The 18,611-nt window shown below is 46.0% G+C and overlaps 1 protein-coding gene across 7 annotated transcripts in view; it reads left to right on the top strand.

The window, feature by feature from the left end:
- Nucleotides 1-17,266, top strand: part of LOC137435593 (homeobox protein Meis1) — a 437,249-nt gene extending 419,983 nt beyond the window's left edge. For all 7 annotated transcript variants that reach the window (XM_068129504.2, XM_068129511.2, XM_068129521.2 and 4 more), the window contains exons 10-13: nucleotides 1,890-1,948; nucleotides 8,969-9,058; nucleotides 9,431-9,513; nucleotides 16,274-17,266. In XM_068129504.2, coding sequence (XP_067985605.1) covers nucleotides 1,890-1,948; nucleotides 8,969-9,058; nucleotides 9,431-9,489 — 208 coding nt within the window. In that variant the 3' untranslated portion in view covers nucleotides 9,490-9,513; nucleotides 16,274-17,266. The remainder of the gene's footprint in view (nucleotides 1-1,889; nucleotides 1,949-8,968; nucleotides 9,059-9,430; nucleotides 9,514-16,273) is intronic.
- Nucleotides 17,267-18,611: the final 1,345 nt, after the last annotated feature.

The raw sequence follows: 18,611 nt of genomic DNA, 5'->3' as shown, positions 1-18,611 counted from the left end.
TCGGTAGAAGCAACTCTCTGCATCGAGCATGAATGAATATAGTGCAAAAGTTTGAATCATTCAAATGATATTCATTCTTTAGGGTAATTTCATCAAATTATCAGTGATAACAGTCATATGTGTTTATTATTGTAAATTAACAGCCCAATTTTATGGACCAGTCCACCCCGCAGAGAGAACATACTCTATAGAATGGACTGATAAAATTGAGAATTAAATTATCTTCCCTGTATTGGCTGCAATACGATCCAACTGGTGCAACTGTTTGGAGCCGATGCAACTGTTTGGCTAGAAGAGCCTTTTTGAATTTAAATTTTTCCTGGCTACCCCCAGAACTGTTCTGTGTACCACAGACAGGTTAAAGTGTGGCTTGAAAATTACATGAAACTTCTTATAATTGTTTATGCCTCTGCAGCCGAAGGCCGGAGGCATTATGTTTTGGTGTTGTCCGTCCGTGCATCGTCCGTGCATTATCAGTATTTTGTTCCCACAATAACTTGTGAACTACTGAAATAATTTAAACCAATCTTCTTGGCACAATTATAGCCTGTACTACACAGATGAACTGATTAGATTTTGCGTTCAAAAGGTCAAAGGTTTAAGGTCATGTGATCTTTAATTGAAAATCTTTCTTACAGCACTAATGTGTGTAGCACTGGAGGGATTGCATCCAAAATTGGCCCACGAATTGACTGTAGCAGAAAGATGAACTTATTACATTTTGAGTTCAATAGATCAATGGTCAAAGGGCATGCGCCCTTATTTAAAAATAATTTTGCTATCACAATAATTTTTGAACCATTGAAGAGATATTTCAACCAAGTTTGGCATACATATAGACTGAAATACAAAGTTGAACTTTTTACATTTTGGGTTCAACAGGTCAAAGGTCATGATGGTCAAAGGTCAGACCATAACCCATGTTAGATGCATCTGACGTTGTCGCTCTTCTAATATTCTCTCTTTTCTTTCTCACCTTCTCTCTCAGGTGACCTTTAATTTTTCACGTGACCTTTAATTGAGATCAAAAGTAACAGTGGGTTGACATCTGTCGCAGGCATAGGCATATCCTTTGACATATTCACATCAAATTATATCTTCCAGTTGTTCCTTCTTCCAATGAATTTATATTTACCTAGGAATGAAGTTTTATCCATCGTAGTCGTCAAAGTTTGAAGATTGCTGCTCTGTAGCCCGTTTTTTGTAACATTATAATCTGCCTTTGAGTTCCATCCTAACATCTACTGTTTATAACTCTTTGACCAGATATTTCAGTGTCAAAGATCAAGCCTCATTATTGCCACGTAGCGAATGTATAATTGGCATAATCTACCTTTTCTTGACATTTTAACAGTATGGACTGCAATTATCTAAAGGTTTCATGACATATTGAGCTAAGACAGGTGAGAGTGTTCTTTAATGCTTTTTGTGAAAACGGGTGCTCACAGATAACTCACTTTTTGCCTTAGCAACATGTTATAATTGGAGTCGATGGTTAGGAAGTGTTATGCACATTCAGGGAATTGTATTAATATGTGGTAAAAATGTAAGATCAACGCAATCATATGCACCTATTGATTAAGCCCAGAAAGGGTGCACCTGATGGATATGTGAGAAGTGCTGGCCTGACTTGTAAGTACAAAAATATAATAATAGTGATTGTTTGGTTTCAAAGTTAAAATGCTCTTACAATTAATTCAGTTACAATAATTATACAGAATAGATGTGGAGAAATTGCACCGTTTCATTATATTTGTCAGTTGACTGATTTCCATAGATCCCCCAGAGGTGGTTTGAAGTAGGTGTTTGGCTTGTTTTAATTCAACGTCCAGCATTATTTTAAAAGTTGTAGACATTGTGGGTTCACAGACAGAAAACTGTGTTTCCAGGTTCATCAACGCCAGGCGGAGAATAGTCCAACCTATGATCGATCAGTCGAACAGAGCTGGTGAGTGAATGACGGTCATTCCTTTAACATTTTCTGTTAAAAAGCTTCAAAGTACATGTACCAGGATTATGATTTGGGGTGCACATGTACCAGGATTATGAGTTGGGGTGCACATGTACCAGGATTATGATTTGGGGTGCACATGTACCAGGATTATGAGTTGGGGTGCACATGTACCAGGATTATGATTTGGGGTGCAAATGTACCAGGATTATGATTTGGGGTGCACATGTACCAGGATTATGATTTGGGGTGCACATGTACCAGGATTATGAGTTGGGGTGCACATGTACCAGGATTATGATTTGGGGTGCACATGTACCAGGATTATGATTTGGGGTGCACATGTACCAGGATTATGAGTTGGGGTGCACATGTACCAGGATTATGATTTGGGGTGCACATGTGCCAGGATTATGATTTGGGGTGCACATGTACCAGGATTATGATGTGGGGTGCACATGTACCAGGATTATGAGTTGGGGTGCACATGTACCAGCATTATGAGTTGGGATGCACATACACATGATTTTTCAGTTGGGATGCATATACACTGCCATCATGAGTTGGGATGCATGAGTATCAACATTATGCCATTTGCCAGGATCATGAGTTGGAGTATACATCTTCCAATAATTTTGAGATTATGAGTTGGAGTGAACAACGGAAGATTCCAATAATTTTGAGATTATGAGTTGGAGTGAACAACGGAAGATTCCAATAATTTTGAGATTATGAGTTGGAGTGAACAACGGAAGATTCCAATAATTTTGAGATTATGAGTTGGAGTGAACAACGGAAGATTCCAATAATTTTGAGATCATGATTTGGAGTGAACAACGGAAGATTCCAATCATTTTGAGAACTTTAGATTGAATCCAAGAGAAGCAAATGTGATGCTGGGGTACCAGCCCATAGCAGAGAGCAGTATTCCATTGAGCCACGGATGAAGGCATTGTAAACTGAGTAGCTCTGAATTTACAAGGAAAGACTTGGATAGATGGAGGATGCCCATTCTACGGCTGGCTTTTGAGGCGAACTTTGCTATGTGGTTAGCCCATCAAAAGTCATGTTTGATGGTGAGGCCTAGAAGTTCAAGAGACTGAACCTCTTGCAGTGGATGACCAAGCGATTATATAGGTGGATTCGTTTGACTCTCTTCGAGTGGGTGCAAGCAGAAGTCTCTTATACAAATCTCTAGAGATTGTATCACGGATTTTTGCAAGACAACGAGGCAATGCAGTTCATTTCATGGCAGACAACGAGAGTGATGTGTTTCCTCAATAGCTTCAAACATACACTTACATATTCCATAGATTAATCTGTTGTTGTGAAGTCTTGCTAAAGGGATTTGAACCAATGACATCATTGAAGGAACTGCGCTCCAACGCGAGTCGAAAGAATTGACGCGACCAAAGACGGAATTCGTCCGAGTTGCTTTATTGAAACAAAACAGCTCAGGTATTCTGACAAGCCCGTTTATCGGGCAGCAATATATATACACATTTATGTCGGGAAGTTTGCCCGGCAAAAGCTATACCAGGCATGCCCGGGTGTCAAGGGCGAGCCTTGGAAAGGCGAGTCTGGACCTGCCCGGGCGTGTTTGGCTGCGGCCTGGCAAGTCGAGGCTGGGCGTGCCCGGGCGCTCTGGACGAGCACTGGAAAAGCGAGAGCGGGCATGCCCGGACGCTCTGGGCGAGCCCTGGAAAGGCGATAGCGGGCATGTCCGGACGCTCTGCGCGAGCCCTGGAAAGGCGATAGCGGGCATGCCCGGACGCTCTGGGCGAGCCCTGGAAAGGCGAGAGCGGGCATGCCCGGGAAAGACGAGAACGGGCGTGCCCGGGAGGTTCGGGCGTGCCCGGGAACAGTGAGTCCGGGCATGCCCGGGAGAGGCGCGTCTGGCCGTGTTCTGGCCGGTGCAAGGCGATTGTGTGCATCCAGCGGTAACCGCTACACACGCCCCTCCAGAATCGACCTGCACCGGCAGGGTCAATTTAAGGGGGGTCCGGATGACCCGGCCGAAGCGACCCCTGGAGGGTCGTGGGGAGGGGTCCGACGTGGTGGTGGGTGGTCGAGCGGGGGGAACTGTGGACGGGGGGCGGTCTCGCTGCGGAGGAAGGGCCAACCGTGGTGGTCGGTCGACGTCCATGTGCGCCGGTTTGAGGCGGTCCACAGAAATCCGGTCCGGCCGGCCGCCGAAGTCGACGATGAAAGACTTGTCGCCCCGTCGCAGGACCCGGAAGGGCCCGTCGTACGGCGGCCGGAGTGGCCCCCGGTGCACGTCATGACGCACAAAGATGTACTCCGCTGTGCGAAGCACCGGGGGGACGTAGGACTGGGGGCCACCGTGGCGGGACGTCGGCATGGGGGCAAATCGTCGGGCGGCCTCCTGGAGGTCCGAGCGCTGGCGAGCGGCGGACCAGGGACTGGTAGCGTCGGGCACGAATTCGCCCGGGACGCGGAGTGGCTGGCCGTAGACGAGCTCGGCGGCGGACGCCTGGAGGTCTTCCTTGGGGGCCGTGCGAAGGCCCAAAAGGACCCACGGCAGCCGGTCGGCCCAACCGTCGTCCTGAAGGCCGGCCATGAGTGCGGCCTTCATGGAGCGGTGAAACCGCTCGCACAACCCGTTGGCTTGGGGGTGGTAGGCCGTGGTGCGGTGCAGCGTGACCCCCAACGAACGGGCGACCGCGCCCCAAAGCTCAGACGTGAACTGTGGGCCGCGGTCGGACGAGATGTCCGCTGGTGCGCCGAAGCGCGCGACCGAGGTGGCGATGAACGCCTGCGCCACGTCGGCGGTGGTGGTGGAGGCGAGGGGCATGGCCTCCGGCCACCTGGTGGTCCTGTCCACCATGGTGAGCAGGTGGGTGAACCCCCGCGAGGGGGGCAGGGGACCCACCAGGTCCACGTGGACGTGGTCGAAACGCCGTTCAGGCACGGCGAAAGGTGCCAGCGGGGCCTGGGTGTGGCGGTGGACCTTGACGCGCTGGCAGGCCGTGCAGGCGTTGGCCCAGTCGCGGATGTTTCGTCGAAGGCCGTGCCAGACGAAACGCGCCAACACCAGCTTCTGAGAAGCTTTCCGGCCCAGGTGAGAAAGGCCGTGGATGGAGGCGAAGATGCGGCGCTGCCAGGAAACGGGCACGATGGGGCGAGGCTGGCCCTGGGAGACGTCGCAGAGCAGGACGGTGCCCGCAAAGGGAATGTCGGCCAGGCGGAGGCCCGTGTCCGCCACACAGAGTGCCTGCACCGAGGCGTCGGTGGTCTGGTCGGCCGCCATGAGCGCGAAGTCCATGCCGAGGTGGACCGCGTTCGCGCTGGCCCGAGAAAGACAGTCGGCCACGGCGTTGTCTTTGCCGGCGACGTGCCGGATGTCCGTGGTGAACTCCGACACGGCGGAGAGGTGGCGCTGCTGGCGGGCCGACCACGGCTCCGTGACCTTAGCCATTGCGTAGACCAACGGCTTGTGGTCGACGAAAGTCGTGAACGGGCGGCCCTCCAGGAGGTGTCGGAAATGGCGAACGGCCAGGAATAGCCCGAGCAGCTCGCGGTCGAACGTGCTGTAGTTTAACTCGTTCGGCCGGAGTTGCCGGCTGAAAAAAGCGAGTGGCTGCCAAACCCCGTCCACCCATTGCTCATGGACGGCGCCCACCGCGTAGTTGGAGGCGTCCGTAGTGAGGGCGATGGGCGCGTTGAGCACCGGGTGAGCCAGCAGCGTTGCATCGGCGAGGGCCCGTTTGGCGCTGGCGAAGGCCGCGTCCATGGCCACGGACCAAACAATGTCATGCTTGGCCGGCTTGCCCCGGAGGGCCTCGTAAAGGGGCCGCATGAGCTGAGCAGCGCGGGGCACGAATCGGTGATAAAAATTCACCATGCCGAGGAACTCTTGGAGCGCCTTGATGGAACGGGGACGCGGGAACGTGGTGATGGCCTCAACCTTGGTCGGCAGCGGCACGGCCCCGGTCTTGGTGATGCGGTGGCCCAAAAAGTCAACGGTCGTCGCGCCGAAGTGGCATTTGACCGGGTTGACAATTAAGCCGTGCTCGCTGAGGCGACCGAACAGTGTTCGGAGGTGGAGGAGGTGCTCGGCGCGGGATGTGCTGGCGACGAGGATATCGTCCAGATAGACGAAAAGAAACGGCAGGTCGCGCAGCACGTCGTCCATCAAGCGCTGGAACGCCTGGGCCGCGTTCTTGAGGCCAAACGGCATCCGCAAAAATTCGAACAGGCCGAACGGCGTGATGACGGCCGTCTTCGGGACGTCGGCCGCCCGGACAGGTACCTGGTGGTAGCCCCGTATCAGGTCAATTTTCGAAAAGATGACCCGTCCCGCCAAACGGGCGGAAAAGTCCTGAATATGCGGGATCGGGTACCTGTCGGGGGTGGTAGCGTCGTTGAGACGGCGGTAGTCACCACACGGGCGCCATCCACCCCCCGGCTTTGGCACGATGTGCAGTGGCAACGCCCACGCGCTATCGGAGCGCCGCACGATGCCGAGGTGCTCCAACGCGTCGAACACGGCCTTCGCCACGGCGAGCTTGGCCGGGTCGAGGCGGCGGGCCCTGGCGTAGACCGGCGGGCCCGTAGTGGGTATGTGGTGCTCGATCCCGTGCCGCACCGCGACGGCCGAAAACGTCGGCCGCGTGAGGGCCGGGAAATCCGCGAGCAGGCGAGCGAACTCGTTCGCTGCCGGGAGGGCGCACGCCAGTTCGGTCGGCGTGGAGCTGCTCATCGTGCACGCCAGGGAGCTGAAGGTCTCGGCATTGACAAGGCGACGACGTTTGACGTCGACCAGCAGCCCGTGCGCGCAGAGGAAGTCGGCGCCCAGCAAAGCCATGGGGACGCAGGCGGTCACAAAAGTCCATTGAAAACGCTGGCTGCCGAAGCAGAGGGTGACGACGCGTGGGCCGAAAGTGCGTATGGCCGAGCCATTAGCAGCGACCAAAGAGGGGCCGCAAACGGCGTCCCGCCTGTCCTGCTCGGAGGCGGGTATGACGCTCAGTTGGGCGCCGGTGTCACACAGGAAACGCCGCCCAGACGCTTTGTCCCGAATAAACAGCAAGTTGCCCGAGTGGCCGGCGCTCATGGCTGGGAATGAACGCCGGCCCGGCCGTTTCCCGACCTGCCGAAAGTGCACGGGGGCCGGCACGTCCGAGCCTTGTGTCCGAACCTGGCGTGGTAATAACACCACGCCCGGTCAGGTGGAGGCCCCGGCCGTCGTGTCGGAAGCGGGCGGTGCGGCGTGGCGGCCGCCAGTTGCACCAGCAGTTCGGCCTCCAACCGCGCAGGGCGCTCGGGTGTCGTGGGCGTCGCCTCGGATGGCGGCGGGCTCCAGGTAACCGTGCCGATGTGCTGGCCCGCCGAGGAGATCTTATCGGCTTCCCTGGCGAGGGTGCGGGAATCCGTGATCAACGTGCCAGCCAGGGCGAGGCGTACCGGGTGAGGCAGCTGGCGAAGGAACAGCTCGCGGAACAGAAGATCCGGAGAGTGCTCACCGAGCAACGAGAGCATATAGTCCATGCGCTCGGACGGGCGCGTGTCGCCGAGCTCGGGCAGAGCGAGCAGGCGCCGTGCGCGTGCTGCCGCTGAGAGGGCGAAAGCGTCGAGGAGGAGTGTCTTCAGCGCGTCGTATTTGTCAGCAGCCGGCGTGTGCTCGAGGAGGCTCAAGGCGCGGGCCGCGGTGGCGGAACCGAGCGCCGCCACAACATGGTGGAAGCGGGTGTCGTCCGCGGTGATGCCTCACAGGGCGAACTGAGAGTCCGCCTGAGCGAACCAAACAGCCGCGTGAGCCTCCCAGAAGGTAGGCAGTTTAAGCGTCACTGCCGTATCCATGTCGGTAGGTCACCAATGAAGGAACTGCGCTCCAACGCGAGTCGAAAGAATTGACGCGACCAAAGACGGAATTCGCCCGAGTTGCTTTATTGAAACAAAACAGCTCAGGTATTCTGACAAGCCCGTTTATCGGGCAGCAATATATATACACATTTATGTCGGGAAGTTTGCCCGGCAAAAGCTATACCGGGCATGCCCGGGTGTCAAGGGCGAGCCTTGGAAAGGCGAGTCTGGACCTGCCCGGGCGTGTTTGGCTGCGGCCTGGCAAGTCGAGGCTGGGCGTGCCCGGGCGCTCTGGACGAGCACTGGAAAAGCGAGAGCGGGCATGCCCGGACGCTCTGGGCGAGCCCTGGAAAGGCGATAGCGGGCATGCCCGGACGCTCTGGGCGAGCCCTGGAAAGGCGAGAGCGGGCATGCCCGGACGCTCTGGGCGAGCCCTGAAAAGGCGATAGCGGGCATGCCCGGACGCTCTGGGCGAGCCCTGGAAAGGCGAGAGCGGGCATGCCCGGGAAAGACGAGACCGGGCGTGCCCTGGAGGTTCGGGCATGCCCGGGAACAGTGAGTCCGGGCATGCCCGGGAGAGGCGCGTCTGGCCGTGTTCTGGCCGGTGCAAGGCAATTGTGTGCATCCAGCGGTAACCGCTACATCATTACATTTACCCAAGTTGACATTCAATTGTGGCACCTTGCACGAATGTCCCCAATTCTTTATCAAGTTACTTAGGTTGTGAAAATGTGTTGTTGTTTTTTTGTTTGGGGTTTTGCAATAATTATTCACTTTGTGATACAAGTATCATGTGCATTACCTTTGGCTATGCTAGGCCCAAAGCTCGTGTGAATAGACTGGGAGTAAGATGGGGACTTTGTATTGAGCCTCAAGGCCAGAGGCAATGAGCCAGAGAGTGTTTGGGCTGCATCTGCAGCTTGACAGCCGGTGTGGGAGAGGCAGTGCAGCATTGCCAAGAGAAGAAGCTCAGAGGCAGCAGATGTCCATGTGCCATTGGTGCTTGTGGCCTCCTCTGGGGCTTTCTGCTCAAAGGGCAGTGACATTTTTGAGCCTGCCTTCCTGTGGTTGTGCAGTACATGCTCACGGGCCAGAAATTCAGCCAGGCCTTCAATATTTAACCACAGAATATGCTTCGCATCTCTCTCTCCTCTTATATTTGCTTTGCCTGTTTTCCTCTGCCGGTCACAGTCAGCCAAGGAGCCACGTATGGTCCAGATGCTACACCGATGACAGGTTATGTTATGGACGGGGCGCAGCACATTGGCATCCGCCCTCCTGGTAAAATCCCTGCTCGCACTAAAATGCTGCACTTTCAATCTCCATCCACACATTGATTCTCTGCACCTTCCTTTACACACCATTTTTACATGCGATTCTTCACTTACACACATGGAAGTGTGCACACACACCTTTCAAAAATTGACACCATACCTTTGTTTATCTGCACACTTTTGTGCTCTTCTGTGTTCACTCATGTGTATCAATCCCATATCACTATATTCCTTTTGCCACCCTTTCACAATTGATATATTAATGTCCTTTTAATTTATTTTTTGATCTTCAAACTCTGCACAGATCAACTCATATCATTATTTCTGACAAACATCAACAGTTGCTGTTAAACCTCTCTTCTAATCGTTGTTCTTTCAGGTCCTTTGGCTGGCATGGCGATGAACATGGGCATGGAGGGACAATGGCACTACATGTGACCCAAACCTTCTACACCCATGAATGTAAGCTTGCAAACCAAACGTTTCTCTTTTTGCTTGTCTGGTTGTTTTGGGGGTGTTGGAGGTTCAGTGGGTGGGAAGGGGTTTGGGCATAATTTCAGGCATCTATGTATGGAGATGGCCGTGCTTTCTTTTGTACTCTCCAGAGATGCCATTTTTCAAGCTCAGTTGCTTTCTCACTGCTCCTCGGGGCGTATTTGTTACTTCAATATTCTCGGCACACCACGCTAATGACTGGCCCAGATGGATCAAGAACTCCGCCTGCTTGTTAGTTCTGATTATGCTGCCTTGATCTTCGGCAAATGTAGAGTGAAGCCAACAAGCCAAGTGTGACAGATGTACAGAACACAACACGACCAATCGCTACGCTTGTTATTAAAGCTCATTAATTACACCAATCATTGCACTTGCTATGAGAGTGTCATTAATTACACTGATTGCTTGCTACTTTTTCTATTACGGGCTTATTTTATTAAGCAACTGAAATTAAAATGTCTGAAGGAATGGCTGAATATGATGGGATAGGTGTCGTGAACCCACCTAACAATTAGCGCCCAATGAACAAAGTAAATAAATTAATTAACAAATTCTTGCTACCACCCCTGTATTCAAGTTTTGCAACCTCGGATATTTTGTCGCATCTATTGAGTGCCCAACCAGATTTAATTGCAAAACGGTTGTGCATCGTTAATGTTGATGTTCCTTTTACTTGGCCACTATAACTTTCCTCTGCAGTCTCCATTACTAATTCATACGTGTCAGGCCGGTGAATCCCCAAGGAGGTGGACCAAAAAGACATCACATCCATTGAAAAGACTGTAAAAGCTTGTTTTTAAAGTCACTCATGGCTAGTGGGAGTTATGTAAAACCATTGTCAATGAAAGTCAATAGAGGGGCCCCTGTACATCTTGCACAGCTCGGTAGAGCCTTTTGTGACTTCACCTTATCAGTATGAGCAAGAGAGACTTGCGTTTATCTTACTATAATTCACCAAATGTCCGTCGGTCTGTCCGTCCTTTCCCAGGTACCGCAAAAACGGCTGAAGCAATCGCAACGAAATTTTGGGTGCGTAATCCTGGGACCTCCTGGAGTGAAATAGGCTATATTGTTTTTCCAATTTCTTTTCTCCAATTTTCCCAATTTCCAATTTTTCAATATTCCATTTTTTTCAAACACGATGGAATAATATTTACCGATATGAACAGTGATGTGGCTTTTATTGAAATTCTACAAATACTGTTTCGATTTTGATGATTTGCATGTGATATGATTGAACGGATGTTTATATAAATCGTTTAAAATAAAAAAGCCTTCAATTTCTGATTTTTTACCTTTTCATTTGGGCCTCCCAATTGAAGCCCCGCCCTCAGGGCGGGTACCGTTGCTAGTTGTTTTAATTTTTTGTACGGTTTGTATACACCTTTCTGTGGTTTGCTGGATTTTTCCATTTTTTAAGCATAAAGTATGATCCAGTTTTATAACTGAAAAGAAAATTCAAAACTGATGTCAGGTGCAGATGTTGATGTTTTATTTCCTTTTGAAAGTTTAAATTTAAGGTGACGCGTCAGGTCAGCTGTGATGGAGTTTCAACCTGTGCAAGGTTAATTCCCTGCTAGAAAAAATGCTCATGACCAGTTGTGGGTTTCCTGTCTCTCCACCTTCTGGCAGGAGATTAAACTTTCATGTGGCTATCTAAATGCCACGGAGGGACTTGTACTGCACATATATCACAGGCAGGAAAAGGATAAGTTTGTGTACTTTTGCATGAAATAGAAGGAGGCGAGAGTAGAAATGGACAAATTGACAGTCTATGTGATTTGAAGTTGGAATCGCAACAACAGGAGCTCTGTGCTCATATGGGATCATAAAACCAGTCAATCTTCCTACAACCCATATTCACATCTCTCACTCCCATGACAACAAAGTGTCGAGTATGCTGCCTGTGTGCCCTGTATTTATACTTGTGTAGTTTTAAAAATCGGTTGTACACCAAATTTATTTTTCCACTATTTTTCTTCGTAATACCACTTCCTCCGTTCCACTTACGGTTTGTTTATATCCCAGCATGTCTCTGCCTTAAAAGGCTTTTATGAGCTTCGACCTCTTTAAATTAATTGTACACCGCTCCTTTCCTATGCCATCTCCAGGCGCTGCATGACGTCATTGCCGGGCACCGAAGGGGGCCTGGTAATGACGTGAGTTGAAATGGTGTACTCAGTTTTCACTGGTTTCTTGTTTTCTTGTTTGTTTGTTTGTCCGGGCGATATCTCAGCCATCCTTTGAGCTAGGAAGCTGAAATTTGGGCACAATAGTGAGCAAGTACTTTGGCAAAAACTTAATTTTTTGATTTTTGATTAATCAATCAATTGATTAGTTACTTAATTATTATTCATTAATTAAGTACTTATTTATTTCCTTTCTCTTCTGGGCATAATCTCAGGCACCATTTGAGCTAGGAAGCTGATATTTGGACACGACAGTGACCAAGTGATTTGTCTATGAAGAATATTTTTGATTTATTGATTAATCAATGAATCGATTCATTATTTATTTTTTCCCGATTAATGACGTATTTAATTAAATTCCTAAAAGTTACATCTTCGGATGAAGCACTGGTGGTTTAGGTATGCTATTAGCCAATATTGATTAAGAAAATATTTTATGATCATTATTTATTGATTTTAATTACGTAAATAATCAATCAATTATTAATTAATCAATCAATTATTGGACAACTCTCCCTCCCAATACTGTCTCTATGACATGCATGGTGGTATTTATGGGTGCCGAAGGCGCCCGGCAATGCCGCACTGGAGGATATTTATTTATTTGGCATGAGGGCGGTGTACTTTGAATTTATCTGTACTTCTTATTTATTGAATCACCAGTGCTGTTGAGTTAAAGTCCTTGCTCAAAATCACTGTTTCAAGAATTGAAGTCTTGGAGTCGGCAGGAACTTAGGACTCAGAGTTGATTTGTAGGGACTTGATCAATGCCCTGTAAATTACTAAATGATCATATTAATAATGAAGCTTGGTGAGGAATTAAATAATAAAATAAGTATCTGTACTCTGACTGAACATCCTGAAAAAATGTATTATTTTGATGCCGGTGAATTAATGTTTAGATCACTATACCAACGCGTACACCAACCTATAGTGTCTCACCTGCACAGTCCCAGATGAAGAACACTGTGGTCGAAACGTCAGACGAGAACGTTGCCTAAGAATCAGCTGTATTAATTGGTGGTGTCTTCATATTCGAATGCGGATCTTCTCAATTCCAATCATTTTTTCGTGAACATTCAACAAATGTTTTTTTTTTCATCCGCTGTCATGACGATTTCATTGAATATTTTACATACTACCTGCAACATGTCATTGCTATCTGATTGGTGCAATGTTACCTATTGACAGGACCAACAATGTCTGTTGCCTAGATCAGCAATGTCAAAAAAATCTTTCATTTTGTAATATATGACAAAAGTTCTAATATTTGTGCCAAAATACTTTGCGCCTCCGAATCATGATTTTTAAATGTAAATGTAATCTAATATGTTACCAAGTACCTTCTGATAGGTAGGTTTAGTTGATATATAAGTATCTTTCTGGGAAGTACAGTGAACGATTTGCTGTTTTCCCAGCAGAACATCAATGCAGACATTTCCCAGCAGATCAGGCACAGTACACAGTGTCCTCCTGATTTCAAAAGGCAGGATGTTTTTAACCTCCACAGACAAGCCAATCACATGGTTCGCGTTCCATTGAAAATCTTCCAACAGCCACTTAAATGCAATTTATTATGCATTTACGGCCTAATTTATGAGGATATTTAATTGCGATATGTCTGTCTGTCTTCAACTTTAGCATGCAGCACATGGCTGTTGGTAGCATCATTTGTTGGGGGTGCAGTGGTGCCACTGACGCGGTGCCCCCCTGTAAGTTAGAGTAGGAATTTGGAATTTGGCCATGGTTTCCGGCATTATCCCGTCTATTCTTTGCGAAGGACACCGTGAGATCTTTCACAAGTCCACCAACTATCTCTCAATACTGGCAGATAGGTACCTAGTTTAACTTCCATCCGAGGGATGGCACATCCATTGATACCTTGCCCTTCCTGTGAAACACCGAGTTTACAGGTTATAGCTGGGCCGAGATGGGAACCTATGCTAGACAGCCTAGAGGTGGATGTGCGTACCTCCAGACTATCTTTCCAGCCCTTAATTGCAATATGCTGTTGATGAAACAGATCATCAGATTTTTTCTAATTTTGAATAAATTATTATTATTATTATTATTATTTTAAATAGATAATAAACAAGTACAGATACATTCAAAGTACACCGCCCCCATGCCAAATAATTAAATATCCTACAGCGCGGCATTGCCAGGGCGCCTCTGGCGCCCGGCAATACCGCAGTGCAGCTCATAGAGGCTGCATTGGGAGGGAGAGGTGTACACTAATTGATTGATTAATTGAATGAATGAATATAATTCGATTGATTCGATTCATTCGATTGATTAATTGTATAATTAAAATCAATAAAAGATTATCACAAAATATTTTCTTAATCAATTGGCTAATAGCATAACTAAACCACTAGTGCTTCATCCGAAGATGTATCTTTTAGAAATTTAATTAAATAAGTCATTAATAAATAAATAAATAATTAATTGATTAATCAATAAATAATTAATCAATTAATCAATAAATAATTAATCGATTAAATGATTAATCAATAAATCAAAAATATCCTTGATAGCCACATCACTTGGTCACTGTCATGTCCAAATATTAGCTTCCCAGCTCAAAAGGTGCCTGAGATATTGGCCAAATGAGAAAGAAAATAAATAAGTGATTAATAATGAAAAGAAATAAATAATAATCATTTTAAAATTTCATTATTAATCAATTCGGTCACAGAACACATAAACCACTACCATTTCATCAGAATCTGTAACTGAATTTTTTTTTTTTTTTTAGTAATTAATTGAATAATTAACTAATTAATCGATTAATTGATTAATCAATAAATCAAAAATATCCTTGATAGCCACATCACTTGGTCACTCATGTCCAAATATTAGCTTCCAAGCTCAAAAGGTGCCTGAGATATTGGCCAAAAAATATTGACCAAATGAAAAAGAAAATAAATAAATGATTAATAATGAAAATAAATAAATGATTAATAATGAAAATAAATAAATAATAATCATTAAAAAATTAAATTATTAATCAATTCGGTCAAAGAACACAGAAACCACCACCATTTCATCAGAATCTGTAACTTTAAAAAAAAAATTTTAGTCATTAATCCAATAATTAAATAATTAATCGATTAATTGATTAATTAATAAATCAAAAATAGCCTTTGCAGCCAAATCACCTGGTCATTGGCATGTCCAAATATCAGCTTCCTAACTCAAAAGGTGCCTGAGTTAATGGTCAGAAGAGAAAGGAAATTTGATTAATTAAATAAGTACTTAATTAATCGCTAATAATTAAATAACTCCTCAATTAATTGATTGATCAAAAAACAAAAAATACCGTTTTTGACAAAGGACTGGCTCACTATTGTGCCGAAATTTCAGCTTCCTAGCTCAAAGGATGGTTGAGATATCGTCCAGACAAACAAACAAGAAAACAAGAAAGAAAACAAGCAAAACAAGAAAGAAAACAAACAAACAGAGTGAAAACTGAGTACTCCCTTTCAGCGTGCGTCACTGCCGAGCCCCCTTCGGTGCCCGGCAATGACGTTTTGCAATGCCTGGAGATGGCATAGGAAAGGAGCGGTGTGCAATGATGATGACGATGAAAGGGTCAATCATTGACTGACTAGCTTGGTGTTGGCTCAACGGTTAGGGTGCAGGCTTGGGATTCTAGGATCCTGAGTTTTCATCCCGGTTGATCGTTGAATTAACACCAGGAGGGTTGACAGCTCACTGGTAATTGGGGCACTGCATGAGCGGCACAAACACTCTTCCAGATAAATGATGCAAACAGCAGCGACAGGCTGCATACGAAAACAACAACATCATTGACTGACTAATGAGACTTCTCCTGTATGTCTAAACAATGGACCATTTTTAAAGCACTAAACAAATGTTTTTTTATCCTTTCTCCCTAATTATATTTCTTGGTATATTGGAAAATATAAAAGGCTGCTGACTATTGTCTCTTCTTGTATAATTTTTTTCAAACAAACCTCGTAAAACGTAACAATCTTATTATTTTAACTATTCTTCTTAGTACTTGGGCATCAAAATAACGGTTTGTTTTATAATTGCGATAATTACGATAATACCGTTTGTTTTTATTACCATCATAATTGCTAATGAGTCTCGTTTTTATGTTGGCTATAAATGCCGGTTTTAAAGCCATAAACTCGTAATAAATTTGCGTATTAGTAATGTTTGCCCTTCTTTCTTTGCCAAAAGTGACTGCAACGGCCATCTACTTATTCTCTACTCACAAGATGCCGAAATTTTTGACTTTATCCTGCTCAACCTTCTATTCTTCTAAAACCTTTCTCCCCCTTCTTCCCATGAACCACCATAACCTTCCTTCTCTTGCGTTCTCAAATTCTCTTCCTTATCTCATTTTCAATGTCCTCAAATATAAAGACGCTTCCTACATGTTCACGGCCTTTCCAGACCCAATGGTTGTCTTTTGGATGATTAACCAAACAATGCGACACATTTCCGTAACTGATCTCTTGATCTCCCTTGTTACTTCCTTGCAGTAATTTCCTGTGCATTTTCAGGTGAATTTGGTCCTAAGTGAAAAGAAAGGAGAACATGGGGGATGCAATCTCATGCTGCTTGCGTCCAATGGCTTCCTGCTGGCCCATTTTCATCTCCCTGATATCCTTACCTCGTGTCTGGTGGCAACATTCCTGAAGTTCCAAGCCTGGATGCTGAGGAAATTGAAGGAATATCTCCATGATACACCGAACAATTTTTTCCCCCTTTCTTCAGCTGCTTCCAGATTTTGTGGTGGACATTCTTAATTATTAGAAGACTGGAATCTCCCTGGTCATGGAATGGGGAAAAGCAGGCTTGTGAAGCCTGAGGAAGCAACCATCTTGACTTTTGTTGGACTAATGAACTATTATGTGTTGGCAGAAGATTGTTTCAGAAACTAAATGTTGTAGTAGGAGTAAACGAACTAATTTATATATTCCTTTTAAATCTTTATGGATTCCATGTGTAGAGATGTTTAGGTTTTGTTGTTGTTATTGTTTTTTTAACCACGTTGTGCGTGTATTTTCCACGTGAACTCAATTATAGGACATGGTCGTCACTCCTTATCAGAAAATGAAGAGTTTAGCATCATGGCCGGTTTTCATTGACTTACAGCCATCTTAAAAATAAATGGTTTTTATTGTTTTGCTGTGGCCTGCAATCCTAATTCGTGAAAAGATGGTGAATATTTTGCTGAATTTGTTTGAATTTTGTGTTGTGCTTTTGGTTTTGTCAAGGGTGGTGCAGTGTGGAAGATTGTAGGGGTGTTGTATAAATTGAAGCATCGTTATGTAAAACTACAAGGGACATCCAACATACGTTTTGAATGAAAGTGTGATTCCATTTGGTTGCCCAAGAATCGACCCACCTGGTTATGTGACCATAAGCCTTGCTCACGCCTCTTCTGACTCCATCAGATGTTTACAAGGCTTTGAAGACATTAACCCGTTTTGCACAAATAGATTTCTAGTGATTGTTCCACAGCATGAAATAAAAGCGACGTTTCTTTTTCTCATTTTTCCACTGTTGGTTTCTTTCACCAACCATCCTTGTTTTACAACCCACAATAGGAACGTAAGAGCCTCCACTGTGAGAGCGCATAGGTAGTGTATGTGTGCGCTCACACAGAGCGGTGCCATGCCATGTGGGAATAATGAAACAATTGCTTCAGAGATTTAAGCAAGTTAGTCTTCATGTTTGAGAATCATTATTGATGGTTTTGTTTTTGTCGTAACATTTTCAATTGTTATACGTATAGATAACCACAAAAGCCCATACTTACAAAACTCATGGTTCAAAAACTAAGAATTACAAAATCTCATTAACCTCACCTCTTTATCATGAAATAACTTAGTATTAAGCAGAAAATGCAACTTTAGTGAATTCTTAGGTATTTTCTGTTGAGAGAAGCCACCATTTAATATCCAGGATTGACTGAGAAATACACCTGTGACATTCTATTTTGAGTGTTTTGGATCATTAATTGGCTATGAAACACATGCGATGTCATATATATGTATGTGTGTGTGTATGTATATATGTATATATATATATATATATATATATATATATATATATATATATATATATATATATATATATATATATATATATATATGTATATATTGTCCTTTTTATGAGGCCTGACAAGGCTTCAGTATGATATCTCGTTTTCTTTTGAGGATCCTGAGTTGGAATCCTGGTCGATCGTTGAATTAACGCCAGGAGGGTTGACTCAGCCTATATACATAGGACGTCGTCGCACAAAGGATATAAGTATTGTCGCGTAACTACCCTTGGTGAACACCTTAGGGTAGCATGGATGACCAAACGAGCTGTTACTCTGAGGCGTTCAGTTCAAATGGCAGAGAATATGCATGGGGAAACAAGAGGGAGGGGGAGAAACTGGAGCGCTTACCTTTATGGATCCCACCGGCAGTCCTCAAACCTGCAAAAAATAACTCAAAAGAAAACGGATTTCAAATGTACAAAAATAACAGGTTTATTTAAATACATTCCTGTACAAAGAAACACACGATAAACTAAATTCCTAACTTGAGGGATGCTCCACCCCAGACCCAAATAGGGGAATGTAATTATGTAAAAATAAAAGGTTAAATTTTAATTGCACTTAGCTCACTCGACCGATGCGTCTCGTCAAGGCCCTGAGCGCACAGTCTTGTCGCGGCTCTGGTGTTGGCAGGAAATCCACTCGCTGTCGGCCTCAGTACACCCTCTTTCACTAGGCCGCGCCCACTGGCGCGAGACAGGCCTTCCCCACGAATCAAACGGGTCGCGTGCAGCCTGCTCTTCGTCGTCACACACCGTGCTCATCCACCCATCCTCTGCACGGAAAAC

This window comes from Myxine glutinosa, chromosome 1, assembly GCF_964187855.1.
Source record: "Myxine glutinosa chromosome 1, kmMyxGlut1.1, whole genome shotgun sequence".
In the NCBI taxonomy this organism is placed as follows: Eukaryota; Metazoa; Chordata; class Myxini; order Myxiniformes; family Myxinidae; genus Myxine; species Myxine glutinosa.
Note: the sequence above shows the minus strand (reverse complement) of the source record. Positions and strands in the feature narration are given on the sequence as shown.